Source organism: Leptidea sinapis, chromosome 19 (genome assembly GCF_905404315.1).
Source record: "Leptidea sinapis chromosome 19, ilLepSina1.1, whole genome shotgun sequence".
Classification (NCBI taxonomy): Eukaryota; Metazoa; Arthropoda; class Insecta; order Lepidoptera; family Pieridae; genus Leptidea; species Leptidea sinapis.
The window spans coordinates 2674130-2691068 of NC_066283.1; the positions used below are offsets into that span (position 1 = coordinate 2674130).

General features: G+C 34.9%; 1 protein-coding gene across 1 annotated transcript; it reads left to right on the top strand.

Annotated features, from left to right (window-relative positions):
- Window positions 1-81: 81 nt before the first annotated feature.
- LOC126969910 (protein LTV1 homolog) lies at window positions 82-16082 on the top strand. Its single transcript, XM_050815536.1, has 11 exons — window positions 82-222; window positions 295-447; window positions 1152-1271; window positions 3945-4095; window positions 5009-5122; window positions 7116-7225; window positions 11062-11193; window positions 12391-12548; window positions 13178-13325; window positions 14392-14576; window positions 15897-16082. Exons 1-11 carry the CDS (start codon window positions 220-222, stop codon window positions 16072-16074), a joined length of 1452 nt encoding a protein of 483 aa, XP_050671493.1. The 5' UTR covers window positions 82-219; the 3' UTR covers window positions 16075-16082.
- The last annotated feature ends 857 nt before the right edge of the window (window positions 16083-16939 follow it).

Below are 16939 nucleotides of genomic sequence, written 5' to 3' on the forward strand. Positions count from 1 at the left end.
TGACATTTCACTGTTGACTGTTGTTAATTTGCTCGACATTGAGATGTGACGACTGACAACTTGACATTTGACAAGTCGTGATCTACCGTCCACGTGAAATAGACAATGCATTGAATCCTGACTACAAACACAAATAAAAATATAATAATTTGTTTTGAATAAGTCAGCAGCACATGTTTTGCTATTTTATTTAACGAAGATAATTTAAGTTTTGCTAAGATGGTAATATTAGTTTTATTTAATACTATTATTTCTGTGACTATGTTTTATATAATTTAAATTCACACGTTTCAGCCCAAAACTAAGAAAAAGTTTATAGATCGTAAGAAGGCAGTCACATTTAATTTAGTGCATAGATCACAAAGGGATCCCTTGGTAGCTGATGAAAGCGCACCTCAAAGAGTTCTTGTTCCTATAAATGCAAATGTTCCAACCCGAAAAGAACCTGTGAGTATTTCATATAACCTTACATTTTTAAATATTATTTATAATAGACTAAGCAGCTTTCGCTGATGCGTCTATATCATTTGCCTTATCTATCCAAATGTTTGTCCAGTCTATTCTTAAACAGATTTTGATTTAACCACATCCTTGGGCAATCTATTCCATATATGAACGACTGTTGGTCAGAAAGTGTTTCAATGGATTTGATGATGCTAATTGATATTCTAGCTTCATATCATGTCCCCTTAGTCGAGGATTGCTCTTCCTTGAAAACATGCTCTCAAAATTTGGGACATTATAATAATTATTTAGTATTTTGTATGTTTCAATTAGATCGCCTCTTTCTCGCCTGCTTTTGAGGGTGCTGAGTCCAAGCTGTGTAAGTCTTTGTTCATTTGTAAGATTTTTCAGTTCCCTAGGCAACTGAGTGGCTCGCCACTGTACCCTTTCCAACAATTCTATATCCTTAACAAAATATTAATTCCAGACCTGAAATGAATACTCCAGTAATGGTCTGATATAAGTTTTATAGATTTTTAGAAATGTTTTCTTGGTGATGTTGAATAATGCTTTTCTGATTAGGTACAGGATTGAGTTGGCTTTCTTCACAGTAGCATATATACCTAAAGATTTTCCCATAAATATGTTATATTTTATGTTTACACCAATTACTACCATTATAGTAAATAAAACCATCTTTGTCACAGGAACTTAGTGCTGACCAAAGAAAGGAAGAGCAACATAAATATGGAATATACTTTGATGACGACTATAACTATTTGCAACATCTCAAAGACACAAGAGAAGTTACATTGGTAGTTCAACCAGTAAGTGATTTAGTTATTTAACCTTCCTGGGGCACTTGCCCCAGGGCACTAGAGTTTTCAGATACACTACACAAAATCGCAAATGCAGTACAGCACACTATTCATCACGTTACATAAAAAGCTTCAGTGGGGTCCACATATTACCCATCTAGCAGATAGACTCAGCTCTGCGGCATATGCAGTTAGAAAGATTAGAGAGTACACGAATGTTGCGACCGCTAGATTAGTGTACTTTAGTTATTTTCACAGCATCATGACATACGGTATATTACTATGGGGTCATGCTGCTGACATTGATATAGTGTTTGCACTTCAAAAGAGAGCTGTTCGTGCTATATATCAGCTTGGTTATAGACAGTCTCTCAAAGAAAAATTTAAAGAAATAAATATTATGACTGTTTATTGTCAGTACATTTATGAAAATTTAATATATGTTCACAAAAATCGTCACCTTTTTGCTCTTAATAGTGATTTTCATTATTATAACACTAGAAATAAGGGATTGCTTGTAACTAATTCTAGTAGGCTTCATAAGATACATAATAGCTTTAAGGGTAAATGTATACACTTCTACAATAAAGTCCCAGCCACTGTTCAGGCATTATCTATAAATAAATTTAAATGTTTTATAAAAAATGGCTCTGTCGTAAATCCTATTACTCCACTGCTGAATATCTAAATGATCGTTCAGCCTGGGACTAGATTGTGATTATTTTATAGCGACTGTACAATATTGTATATTTTTATTGAAAAGAGCGCATAAAAAAGAATGCTGGGAGAGTTTCTTGCGCCGCTTCTTCTCTCTCAGAGCGCCATTTGTTTCCGAAGCGGTAGTAGTATCTAGTAGTATAAGAATGACAATTTTGAGAAAATAAATGCCTTTTATGCCTTTTTATTCCCTCACCAAGTTTGACCCTTAGTTTGTTTATAAGATGGTTTAATATCATGTAATAAAGTAGTAGTATGTAGTAGTTTAATATAATAATACAGTGTAATATTATTAGTATAATATAACATAACATATAAATCAACTATCTATCTTTAAAAAAAAAAGTTAGTGCACCATTTATATTAAAAAATATATAGCTGAAAAATAGAAATAATCTGTTACTGAGGCACAAGGTTTATGCAACTGGTTTTGCGGCTCGACTCGACTCGGCCCAACAAGTAAAACATACCGGAAAGCGACAGGCGACAACAGTTAGTAGTCAGTCAGCGGTTGCCAGTGGGCACCGGCCACGGTGAGCCAGACTACGTTCGCCCTCTCACATGATATCTTAACAAATTACAGTTATATTATATTTATAATAATATTTAGATTTATAATTTTACTAACTTTAGTTAAACTAAGCTTACCGGCATTTACTTTTATGTGAATTTGTAAAATTCTTATGAGATATAAATTCTTTAACCGTTTTTTTTTTGCATGTGCATTGTTTCAATAGCTTTCATATACATTCACTCAAAGCATGATAATTATATGAAATCTATTAATACATGTTCAATAATATGCATTGACAGAATTTTGCACGCGCGCCAAAATCACACCGATCTGAGGCATACCAACCTAGATCAGAGTTACCCAAAATGTAAAAGATAATCTGACCCGTCATGTTTACATAAAACATATTCACATGTGTAAATAAATAGAGTTATACAAATGATATGAGTATTCTTTAGTGTTAATTCTGCCAATATTTGTCTTTAAACAATTCAACACGTGTTTCGCCTCTACACGAGGCATCCTCAGGATGTGTTGTCTCGCCAAAATCTGGCACGAGACACCAAATATTGGCAGAATTAACACTAAAGAAAACTCAAATCATTTGTATAATTATGGATTTCCGCAAAGTAACACCTACTTCAATAAATAGAGTTATGTTATGTGTTATTAGTATGAACAATTATTATTACAATGTCTTACTAAAATTAGGTATGTTTGTATAATTTATTTTAACAAATTATATAAAAAATATTAATAATAATAAATTTTAACTCACACTAAGTTTAGTTATTTATTTATTTTTTATTAAAGCACACCACATCATATACAATACAATTTTCTTAATCTAATGTTACAATTAGTAGTTCTAAAGTATACGACATAATTGTCGTAACCATAATGGTGAACATAAAAATTACAAAAAATACTCCCTAAATACTTTTGAAAAATAGAACTAATACTATCTAAGCTATAATAAAAACAAAAAAATAAAAAATGAAATTATAACTTTAACTTATTAAAATAATGAAGACGAAAAAAACGAAAAACTAGTGTGAAACGGGTGTGTTCCGAAGAGCTGTTTAACCTGATTCCTGCCGCCGAATTTCACCATCGCACGACACGCCACAAGTTAGGATATCATCCCCACCATCTGGATGTGTGGCGGTCCTCCACAGTGCGGTTTTCAAGAAGCTTTCTCCCTCGTACTACAAAGCTGTGGAATGAGCTTCCTTGTGCGGTGTTTCCGGGACGATACGACATGGGTACCTTCAAAAAAAGCGCGTACACCTTCCTTAAAGGCCGGCAACGCTCTTGTGATTCCTCTGGTGTTGCAAGAGAATGTGGGCGGCGGTGATCACTTAACACCAGGTGACCCGTACGCTCGTTTGTCCTCCTATTCCATAAAAAAAAAAAAAAAACTAGTTATGATGATTTCATGTATATTTCAGAAAGTCACACACAAAAGAAAGGAGAAGGTATCCAGTAGAGAGGAAGATGATGATGTCAAAGTTATATCTGACTCAATACAATTGCCTAGCTCTGTGTTTGCTTCTGAAGTTGAAGAGGATGTGGGTCTTCTTAACAAAGCGGCAACTCAAGGTATTTTTACATGTTAAAATAGCCAACACACAAAGGTACCTGACCTTTAAGTATATCTGTTAGTAATAAATATTTATTTAGTAGGAAGCCCACGTTGTATACAATGTGTTGCCTTACGGTAAATCTACACATTAATAACTTATTTTATCTAACATCGTATATCCCATTTATGGGCTAACTCAACATGCAATTAATTAAATTACAAGTACTTAGTAACAGTATTAATATCAGACAATTTATTGTTTACTTACTATCCATATTATGTTTTAAAGTAAAATATAAAAACTTATGACTTTTATAGTCAAATGCACAAATAAAATTTGAAAAACAAAATTTTATGAATGATGCAGGAGACGAACCCACAACCTCCGGCGTTCTGTGTCGGTGCTCTAACCAACTGAGCTAACCGTTAGAGTACCGCCTCGTTATAAAATTCTGTTTGCTGTGTCCAACTCTCAGGTTGTGGCTTCATCTACAGGCATCGTTCATAAAATTTTGTTTTTCAAATTTTATTTGTGTATTAATCCTAGAAGTGAGGTTATCACTTTAAAAACATAACTATTGTTTATAAACAACTCAACTATTATCAAAAACAAAGAAGAATTTATTTAAATAGTATTATTTTGTTCACCATATTCATTATACATAATTTAAATAGGCCTGACACACAATATACTTGGCTTAACCCAAAGTAGCAACAAAAACTGTTGTTACACCCTAAAGACACTTCTATTCCGAGGCATTAAAATGAAACTTTTCTTAATCTAAATTGTGAATAAAAGCGAGCAAAAATAAAATATATATTTTATGTATATGTATATGGCTTAAAGATTACTTCAACATATAAAATAATAATTTAATTCTACTATACTACTTATTTGAGTAACACTTCTATAAACTATTATATTTTTAGGTCTCTGTTTGGACTTGGATCCTGATGTGGTTGCTGCACTAGATGAAGACTTTGATTTTGAAGATCCCAATAACGAATTAGAAGATAATTTTATAGAACTTGCTATGGGTGATGGTAAGCTTAAATACTATTGTAAATATAACATTTTGAGATTCCCGGCTTTTTCAAGAATCCCAAGTGGCATTCATTGATAATGAGCTGGGTGTATAACTAAACTAAGCGAACCAGGGGGTGCATACCATATTGGCAATTAGACAATGCCTATCTGGATAAGAACCTACATAATAATAATATTGACACACTTTTTACACAAATTATCTTGCCCCAAATTAAGCATAATATATAGCCTGTGTTATGGGTTGCAAGACAACAATATATTTAATTCGATATACTTACTTAAACATACATACATACATATAAACACACATAAATACATTTAAACATCCATGACTCGGAAATAAACATCCATATTCATCATATAAATGCTTGCACCTACCGGGATTCGAACCCGGGACCTCTAGCTTAGTAGGTAGGATCGCTAACCACTCGGCTATACAGGTCGTCATAAATATAGCACTAGTGTTAAAGGTGATTTAATTTAATTTGGTTCTGTAATTTATCATGAAACGATTGAACACCCACTCATAAAATTTTTCCTTACGCCAGATCCTATATACCTACAGTCTCCAGATTGCATATTCGATATAAAATTTAAATATTCAAAAACATCAAAACCTAGTTCCATTGAACTAAAGCACATCTACGATTAGTTGAATCTAGAGTGCCTACCAAAGAGTATAATAATATATAGGGAAAAGAGAGCCCTCTCTACGCATTATGAGCTGTCTATTTGAATACTAGCGCCATCTGGAGATTGGCCCCAAAAATAACTATATATATGCTCGCAATTATAAAATTAATTTTTAATGTGGCGCAATTAAATAACTAACTCTTCTTTTTAAAGTAGGTATTGCAATTTTTTACCATGTTGAAATTACGCGCAGAGTCAGTTATTTAATATTGTCACAACATAGAACATAAAGGATTGATTTAGTAGTGTAAATATGCAAAATGGAACACGAGAGCTACATACATGCTCAAACGCTAGAAGTAGCCGCCATTTTATGACCAGTGAGTAGGCAGTGACACAATTAAAGAAAAGTTGAAAGGTTTCAAAGCGAGTGACAGCTGCCAAAGCTTTCATTTTCGGGCCAACCAACAGATGGCACTACAGCCTTCTGAAAACGTCACTTTAAGGCGTCTGTCCCACCCCTGGTCCCCCCTCTATAAAGTCAACATCATGCTTGTTTTGTTACCTTTTCCTGTTGTAGAGAAGTTAGATATCCTTAGAGTAATATGACAAAAGATCCATAAGGACAATGTTCAAGAGGACCTATGCTCTTATGGATCTCTTTTACCTTAAAAGTAGAGTATTCAATTAGATTATATATATATACACTCACGCCTTGTTTCCGTCGGGGTAGGCAGAGACAATAGAATGCCATTTGCTTCTATCCTTACAAACCTCACGGGTGCTTCGGACCTCCCCTTTTCTCAAAACGTCCCCAATTTGGTCGACGAATGTTCTGAATGATATTTGATGCGTCATTATTTCTTCACTCATTCACTCCACGTGTCCAAACCATTTCAGCAGCAACATCCTCTTTCAAAACCACAGCGCGCTCGTATTACCGCATTCGGAATTCTATCAGTCAGTACTTACCCCACACATACTACGCAGTGATCGCATCTCAACTGCGTTAATTTTGCTTTTATGCTTCTTCTGCCTTACCCAACTCTCACTTCCATACATTTTTTTTTATATTCAACTTAATTATATGTCTAGATAGACTGACAACTGTAAACACATGGGAAAAAAGCGGCGAACTGTAAGCCTCTCTTTTTATTAAACACTAGCATACTAAACAGAATTACTGATGTACTGTGTAAAACAAGTAAAACAAGATAATAAACTTGGCCTGTTGTCTTGCGTTGCCTTACAGGAAGACGCTCTATACAAACATATAAATTATCTGAGGTTTTAGCATGCTAAATATCCTTATTGCACTTATATAAGTTCAAAAATATAATTCTATTTATGTTTTAGGTACCGGTGATGGTGATGACGACTTTGAAGAAGGTGATGATATAAGTGATGGAGACTCCAATAAAGCATTTAGCTCGGACTTTGATTCGGATGATGATAGTGATGTTCAGGTGATTATAGCGTTGTTTAATGTGTTTATTACTTTATACTTCCGTCTTGCTAAAATTTATTCCCGATATTAGATTTGAATCCGCGCCTCCATTGATTGCGGTTACAATTATGGGCTCACATTTTTTTAATGGCACGGGATGCAAGTCTATACTCTATTAGCCAAACAAGTGTTGCCATATTAATCTAAATAAGATGGTAATAGAACTATCAGCGAGTAAGTAGTGATTATTTACGTGAAACGCCTAAATATGGCGTATGGTATAATCTATTTTATAATATCTAAGTAAGCAGTTATCCTCAACTTGCAACTATACCAATCGAAATATTACGTTTCATTGAAGAGTCTTTTTTTAACGAAACTGATGATCTTTTTTAAGATATATGTATGGCGAATATTTTTCGCTATGGGATTCTTAATTTATTCGTTTTGCTGCTATTTTACGTACGTATAGATGCATAATTCCCTAAAAATAATCTTATGCAAACTAAATCTAAATTAACATTACACAGTTCCGGTCTCTTCCCAATGTCAGTTAAAATTTATAATAAGTTACCAGAACACTTAAAAGCCGAAACCAATATTAAAAAAATCATAAGCTCTTTGTAAAAGTTGCTTTTGGAAAAATATTACTATTCTATTAATGAATATCTAGAGGAAAAATGTATTTGAATGTCTGCCCCTCTGTCCTTCATTGCTATGCCTATACGAGGTGCATGTCATTCTCTTTGATACCTACCTACACAAATTAATAACAATGGGAAGACTAATGCAACTGTTTACTCCAAATGTCACGAGGGGCTGCTGAAAACCAGTGTTGTGTTGGTGTCTTCTGCACTGACCAACAATATACTGAGTCAGCTCCTTTTAGCAGGGAATCACGCTCACACTGTTATTATTATTACTTTATTTTTAATGTTTATAATACTGTTACGGTATTTAATATAGTATTTTAAGATTTTAATTAATATTGTAAATTGTTGTGTTATAATAATAATAATATATTTATTTGCAAAAAACATAGTATACAATGGTGTTTAAATTTAAATAAATAATAAGAGCTTACATGTTTTGCCAGCACTATTCCTAGCATGCAAATATTTAAACACAATGTATATAAGCAGAATTTCATTTCCATAAATTCCTTAATACTATAAAAATTATAATCATTTAGCCAACTATATAGCTTATTCTTGAATAATCTAGAATTTAAATTTTTTATGCTACTCGGTAACTTATTATAAATACGAACACAATTACATACACAACTTTTATTATATTTGGTAATTTTTGGAACATTATGAAGAACGAGTCTTTGTGGATCACGTCGTTTCCGCGGATTTAGATCATTAGCTGATTTAAACAATTCTTTATTTTTTTTTTTACAAACATATATATCTCGAAGATGTAAAGCGACGGCAAAGGTAACAATCCTAGTTTTTTAAATATGGGTTGACACGATTGCTCAGGATGCATCCCGTACATTGCCCTAATACACTGTTTTTGTGTGAGTGTTTTTTTTTTATTGCTATTAAAGTATTTCTATTCTATTCTATAATTATTTAGTACTACAATTTTGTTTAGTAACTAAGTCGCATGTAACGCAATTTAATTAAATAAATAAAATCAGGACGAGAGGCGGGATAAGAGGCGCTTACAATCATCCCGCAAGTTATTACCACACATTTCTACTACATGAATATTTTGTACATATTTAATTCGAGTAGAGAGAAGACAGAGGAAATCAATTAAATAATAATAAATTTTGTGTATAACTTTGTTTTTTGACCTGCGGGCATGAACTCTTATAGCGATTCAATTGACAACCTAAAATGAACTGCTTTGCTATTTCGTACCACGACGTGATTAGAGCTATCTAATTTAGGTTGACGTCAAATACTTCCTTAGAGAAAAGTGAATAGTGTTGTTAATAACTTTTAAAAATAGTGAAAACATACAGAAAAAGATGAGGTGAGAATACTTTATCGGACTTTTTTGTAAAACAACATACTGAAAATAAATACCAAAAATGAAAATACTAAAGACGTGGCAGTAAGGGCCCGGACTATAGCCTGTTCGCAAGAACGAATTAAAATAAAATGTACTCTGTGGTCCTGTCAAATCAAACATCAATGGAGGTGCGTTCATAACTCGTTATTTTTACGAAAACACCTAAGCAAAAATTTAATTTGTAATTCAAAGAACTATATTTATTTATATTAATATTATTTAATAAGTACAAAAAAAGTCTTAATGGTTTATAATTTGACGCTACTAAGCGCAATTTTAAAATGTTTTTTTAGTATTTTCTACGCAAATAAACCCTAAAATCATATAATTTTAGGTTTCGGAACGCAACGCATATGGTTCGAGTAAGAGAGACAAACTTATGCAACGACTGTAGAGCGTTATCTCTTTCTCACCACAGACAAATTTATTTCGTTCATTCTTCTTATGGGATCCAAACGCCATACAGTAAAAGGCACTTCATGGTACGAAGTTTAGCGATTCAGTTTAAGTGCCTAAATCGAACTGCATTGGAATCGCATCGCTTATTAAAAGTTGATGGTAGGCCCTCTGGCGTCGAATTAAAGAACATTGAATTCTAAAACCGACTCAACGGATCTGTATACATTTTAAAAGTATTATTATAAAGCATAAAGGTAATTTTTTATTGTTTCTTTGTTTGAACACCACATTCTCTAGATCTACGAGTCGGATTGGAATAATTATTTTTGAATGTAACTAAAGTTAAAATATAGACAGTCTAGCATACAGGTTCATAGGCAGCTACTGCCTAAGGCTGCACTTTTTTTTTTATATATGGAATAGGAGGGCAAAGGAGCGTACGGGTCACCTGTTGTTAAGTGATCACCGCCGCCCACAATCTCTTGCAACACCAGAGGAATCACAGGAGCGTTGCCGGCCTTTAAGGAAGGTGTACGCGCTTGTTTTGAAGGTACCCATGTCGTGTCGTCCCGGAAACAACGAACAAGGAAGTTTATTCCACAGCTTTGTAGTACGTGGAAGAAAGCTCATTGAAAACCGCACTGTGGAGGACCGACACACATCCAGATGGTGGGGATGATATCCTAACTTGTGGCGTGTCGTGCGAAGGTGGAATTGGAAGGTGGAAGGTGGTTTTTTGTCGAGTAATTCTGGAGCTCTCCAGAACTGCTTTATCCACGTGTATACGCACAATGATTAGGACCAGTGGGAGGCTCCTTTGCAAAGGATGCCAGCTAGATTATGGGTAACACAACTACCGTGAAGCAGTGTCTGAAGGGCGCCGTAGCTAGTGAATTTACTGGGCAAACGTGACTTAACATCTTATGTCTCAATGAGACGAGCGCAATTACTGTAGTTTTTTCTAGAATCCTGAATGGGACTGCATCCTAAAGAGAAGGGCGTATCAATTACCATCAGCTGAAGTTCCTGCTCGTCTCGTCCCTTGTTGTCATAAAAAAAATTGTAGTGCGGAGATACATACAATAATATACATAATATCGATGCGAAGTGTTCTAATAAAATTAACTTGAGTTCATTTTTTTTCTGTATCTTTATTTGGCGATCTGTATAGCCGAGTGGTTAGCGATCCTACCTACTAAGCTAGAGGTCCCGAGTTCGAATCCTGGTAGGTGCAAGCATTTATATGATGAATATGGATGTTTGTTTCCGAGTCATGGATGTTTAAATGTATTTATGTATGTTTAAGTAAGTATATTGTATTAAATATATCATTGTCTTGTAACCCATAACACAGGCTATATATGCTTAACTTGGGGCAAGATAATTTGTGTAAAAAGTGTGTCAATATTATTATTATTTTATTTCTAGGAAGATAATTCAGAAATACCGGCATGGGACGCGAAAGAGGAGACGAAATCTCGCTTCTCCCAGTACTCTATGTCATCTAGCGTTATAAGACGGAACCAGGGTCTCTCTCTGCTTGATAACAGATTTGAGAAGGTAAGCTGCAGTTTTTGAAGATATACTTACTTTTGGCGCGTTGTGGAAAAATTATCCGAGTGAATTTTAACGATGCGCGCGCACACCGTCACGCAAATTCGACACCCTGGCATTAGCTGGTCAACTAGACCATTTGTATCATACTTCAGCTACCAAGCCTCTTGTAACCCATATTATGTCTACAATACTATGTATTTGTGTCTGCAATAAAATTTTATTATTATTATTATGAGTGGTGGTATGTGCTTTTATATAGAAACCCATTTCGTATCGTCGTGGAAATACCGCGCAAGCAAGCTCATTGCATAGTTTGGTTAAGTAAAGTAATTTATTTACTTTATTCGAAGCAACAAACAGTGACAGAACATCATTTTACTACAACTAATCATTACAAGAAAGCTAAATTGTGATACAAACTGCATTACTTATACAGGGTGTCCCATGCATTACTTATACAGGTTGTCCCAGAAAGAATGGATCATTCTTGAACCCCGCACGGGACAGCTCTGCAGCGCTCAGAAAAAAATATCTAAAAAAAAATAATTACAAGTGATACCCAAAATATGATTTTTTTTAGAAAAACAGCAGTTTTTTTACTTTACTTCATATTCATGTGCACAACGCCCACAAAGTAATGAAATTTGTGGCGTTTTTGGTGTCATCTTATTCCTGATAGACTATATTACTAGAAATACATTACATAATATAAGTATCTATGATACTTTTTTCAAAAACAAAATAAGAACTTGAGTTTTTGACGTGAAATTTGATACCAAAATAATTTTGGCATAGTTTGAGAGTGTTTCATGTAAAAAAAGTAAAGAACGTAAGTTTACAAAATGGTATAATACATCATTTTTCACCACTACAAAGTTAAGTTATTGCTATTGAGATGCAAAAATGGTTTTAAATGTTTTACGAAATTCAAAGCAATTGTTAAAAATTATTGTGTGGTAGAGTTTATTCAACATAATTGACTTTCTTAATGATACTATAGATTAGGAATGGAGCGACCACCCTCACGCTATTAAGTAATAAGTTTTATTGTACGATATTATATTGTCACCATATTTTTTATGAAATAAAAGAAGCCCGCTGAGTTCCTTGCGCCCATTCATCTCAGGTCTGAGGCATACCTTTTCGAGTAGTCTTTTTATTCTATTTGGAGTAAAATTATTTGAATTTGAATAATTTCAGATGTTCGAGGAATACGACGACACAGAAGTGGGCGCGTGTGACCTGGATGAGATTGAGGGTTACTTGCCGCAGACTCACAGCATGTTGCTGCAGGCTGCAGATGAGTTCCAACTGGCACAGAGGAAGTACCAGCTCGATAAAGAGAAGGAGATTTCTAGGTATATTTATAGACTGTTCTATTACACACACACACACACTCACGCCTTGTTCCCGTCGGGGTAGGCAGAGACAATAGAATGCCACTTGCTTCTATCCTTACAAACCTCACGCGCTTCCTTTACATTCATTACTCTTTTAATACATGCTCGCCGGTTGCGGGTGCTTCGGACTTCTCCTTTTCTCAAAACGTCCCCAATTTGGCCGACTTGCCCACACACACACTTGCCTTATATATTTGATAAGTCATTCTTCACTCATTCGCTCTACGTGCCCTATTACACTACAAAATTATTATTAAGGTCACATTAAAACCTTAAATAGGTGCGAAATCTTTTATAGTATATTTTTTTTTAACTACGCATTTGTATATTATGTTCAATCATCTCAATAATTATTTCGCTTTCCCCTGTTCTTGTAATGAAATAATATCATAGCCGAATTGTCAAACTGTGTGTCAAAAATTTATTTCATATAATTATTCATGCAAAAATAAAATTTTAAACTAATAACTCGTGTGTCTGTCTGCCAATCATACCAGTGAGGTATTGATTTTTTATTTTATTTTACTCTGTGGCAGCTGGCATTTAGAGACAGGTTAAAAAAAGTTGTTTAAATGTTTTTCTACCAGGTTCCAACGATTGCAAGAAATCGAGGAGGAATCCGAAGATGATCTGGTGACGACGGTAGTAAAACCCAAGGAGACGTGGGATTGTGAATCTATTCTGTCCACCTACTCCAACATTTACAACCATCCCAAGCTGATTGAGGAACCAAAGGTATTTATATTGCTACGTCTAATGTGTCTGTTTGAAATATTAAAATGACATTATACTAAATGCTTAGATATAAATTAATAATAAAATCACTGCAAACACGGAAATAAGTGGCGTTCTGAGAGAAATGAAACGACGCAAGGAGCTCCCCGGTATTCTTTTTTGCGCTCTTACAAAAATGAAATTATATTTACTAAATACAATCAAAATTTATCCCCAGGCTCACTAAATTTTGCCAAAAACCATCTGTCTACAGCAAATACCACCTCCGAGGTAATAAATGGCGCTAAACTTCATAACGACAATGACAAAATATACTATCTTGACTCATTTCATCTGCGGTCCCCCTGAAAAGGAGATCTGGAAAGGTCTTGAAACTTCGGGTTAACTTAAATAATAATAAAAAAGTAACTTTACCCAAACATCTAATATAAAAAAACAGTTACAATTACACGCGTTTAAATCCTTTTATTTAAGTCACTACACTCACCCTGATGTAGGACCTTCGAATGGTCTAGTAGTCTGCACCAACACCAATTAATCATGAGTTAAGCTGATTTACATAAATTTTCATAAATATTCGACGACCTGTATATCCGAGTGGTTAGTGATCCTACCTACAAAGCTAGAGGTCCCGAGTTCGAATCCCGGTAGGTGCAAGCATTTATATGATGAATATGGACGTTTCTTTCCGAGTCATGGATGTTTAAATGTATTTATGTATGTTTAAGTAAGTATATTGTATTAAATATATCATTGTCTTGTAACCCATAACACATGCTATATATTTTAGCTTGTTTTTTACACAAATTATCTTAGCTTGGGGCTAAGATAATTTGTGTAAAAAGTGTGTCAATATTATCATATTATTATTAATAAAGTCTAATGTAATATTAATAAATAAAGAGTTCATTTATAATGTTATCTATTCTGGTTGGATGAGGGTAGCGCGGCACCGATCTTCGTGGAGATATTTGGAGAGGCCTTTGGCCAGCAGTGGACGTCTCCTGTCTGATATGATGATCTATTCTGAGCCTACTTAATATACCTATAATTTTATTGTTAATAGAAAAGAAAAATAAAGATAAACCCAAAAACCGGCCTACCGGAGGACACCCTGGGCAAAGATAACAAACTAACAGCGAAGTCACTGGCCAAGTTTAATGCAATGCATCAGGAGGACTCCAGCTGTGATGAGGATGGGCAGACGAATGCCGAGACTGTGCTATCAACACTTAGTGTGCTCTCCATCAGGTAAATCATATCGCTTCATCATGTACAAACATAATATCTAACACATGGAGACAAGAACTTATTTTTGCTTTTTTTATAAAAATAAGGGACGATGGTAATTGATACGCCCTGACCATTAGAATGCAGTGCCGCTCAGGATTTTTGAAAAACCCTAAAAATTCTGAGCGGCACTGCAACGGCGCTCGTCACCTTGAGACATAAGATGTTAAGTCTCATTTGCCCTGTAATTTCGCTAGCTACGGCACCCTTCATACCGAAACACAGTAATGCTTACACGTTACTGCTTCACGGCAGAAAAAGGCGCTGTTGTGGTACCCATAATCTAGCCGGCATCCTGTAGAGAAGAGCCTCCCATTGGTGAAAAGTTACTTTTTTAATAGTTTTTAAAGCTTTTTTTAAAACTCTTGGACTATTGAAAGAAGACTTAAAAAATATCAAAACTTTAAAAATACTTTTTTGTTGTGAAAAGTGATTCCTTGTATGGCCTCTCGGCTTCTGAGGAAGGCTCTAGTTAAAAATTCTTGCTCCCAATAATATCTTCCTTAACATATCAATGAACTCTTGAGGAAATTAAAGTAATAGAATAATAATAAACTTTTTCAGCAACATAATTACACTGCAGGACATAGGCCAAAATTTATAATTAAAAAAATGGAACCTTTAACAAAATAAGTAATAATAAATGAATACAGACTTAGTGGAATTTAAAATTTAAAAAGAAATATGCCTGGTTTACTGTGGAAGTTCCAGTAAACACTAACACAGAATTTATTAAGTCTTATTAATTTAGTCGGTCGCGGGAGATCTCGTAGAACATTCGTCGACCAATATGGGGACGTTTTGAGAAAAGGAGAGGTCCGAAGCACCCGCAACCGGAGAGCATGTATTAAAAGAGTAATGAATGTAGAGGAAGCGCGTGAGGTTTGTAAGGATAGAAGCAAATGGCATTTTATTGTCTCTCCCTACCAAGGCGTGAGTGTGTATGTATGTATGTAGTATTTATTAAATAATTTGTTTTAGCGTCCTTTCTACCAAAAGTGTTAAAGTGCAACCAAACCTCACGCTGTATCCTGGGTCTGTATGATAAGATACAAGTTATAGGATTACAGTAACGATACAAACGTTATTTATGTTGATTGAATAACTAGTTCTGCATTTTAGCAAAAAAAAAACTGTCATAAAATGTTTTTTATACATCAATATGACTTAAATGTTTTAACAGACCCTTCCGTCCCATGAGTGACCCAAAACCAACTTGCACAGTTAAGTCGTGCCTACGGGTTATAAAAAAATAAACTAAATCGATCTATGGATTTTCAGACCTAAAGATGAAAGTCCAGAAGAGAAAAAGGAGAGAAAGCGACTTCTAAAAGAATACAGAAAAGAGAGAAGGATAGAGAAGAAGGCGAACAAAGAAGCGTTCAAAGAAGAAAAGAAGAGGCAAGAAAAGATTATGTTAAATAATAGAAATAATATACAAGGGAATAAAATATTGTAAATCTTTAATTGGCCTTTATTTTTCAATGTGTTAAATATCCCCAAGAAATGATAAAAATATGCATTTTATAATTGTATCGCGCCGCGATTGTCTTTTTTTATGGCAGTAAGGGATGAGACGAGCAGGGCGTTCAGCTTATGGTAATTGATACGCCCTGCCAATTACAATGCAGTGCTCATGATTCTTGAAAATCCCAAATATTCTGATAGGCTCTACAATAATTGTGCTCGTCTCATTGATACATAAGATGTTAAGGCGACAATAAATGCCAGCAACCTTGAGCAAGTGGGAGGAGCTTGCTACATTCACGAGCACCGACAAGTGCCGACCGCACAAAAACATTGCCGTGGCCCGTGGCACAACGTGCCTACTCCCACGACCTTTTACAACTATTACAATAATTATAATATTATTCATTTCATTCAGTCGCAACGGACGTCTTGAAATTTCGTAGGTTAAATTTCCTCTTAAAAACTTTGCAGTTCGGATCCTTTGTGCCCAGCGCCGAAACCCAAGTTCAATACGCCTGTTTTTGCAGTCAAATGCTGCTTTAACTGACGCATCGAAGGGCTATGATCTGCCATTGGTACTACAGAGCTTGGTATAAAAATATCCATGCCCTGTAGTATCACATCGGCTACTGCAACGGCGCAGGCACTAGGATCATCAGAAGGGAAACAAACCTTGCCCCAAAGGTAGGATGCCAAAAAGGAACGCATCCTATCCCAATCTGCTGACTTGTAGTGCCAAACGCGGCGGGTCGCTGATAGTCTGCGACGTTGGCATCGGATAGGCACTACACTCCTGACCAGGCAATGGTCGGACGTTCCGAGAGGGGCGTCGACAAAGACCTGATAACCATCGG

Excerpts from the sequence above, each read along its gene's own strand:
- LOC126969910 (XM_050815536.1), top strand. Across the intron at positions 5,123-7,115 it reads AGAACTTGCTATGGGTGATG|GTACCGGTGATGGTGATGAC; the intron begins GTAAGCTTAAAT and ends TTTATGTTTTAG. Across the intron at positions 11,194-12,390 it reads TTGATAACAGATTTGAGAAG|ATGTTCGAGGAATACGACGA; the intron begins GTAAGCTGCAGT and ends GAATAATTTCAG.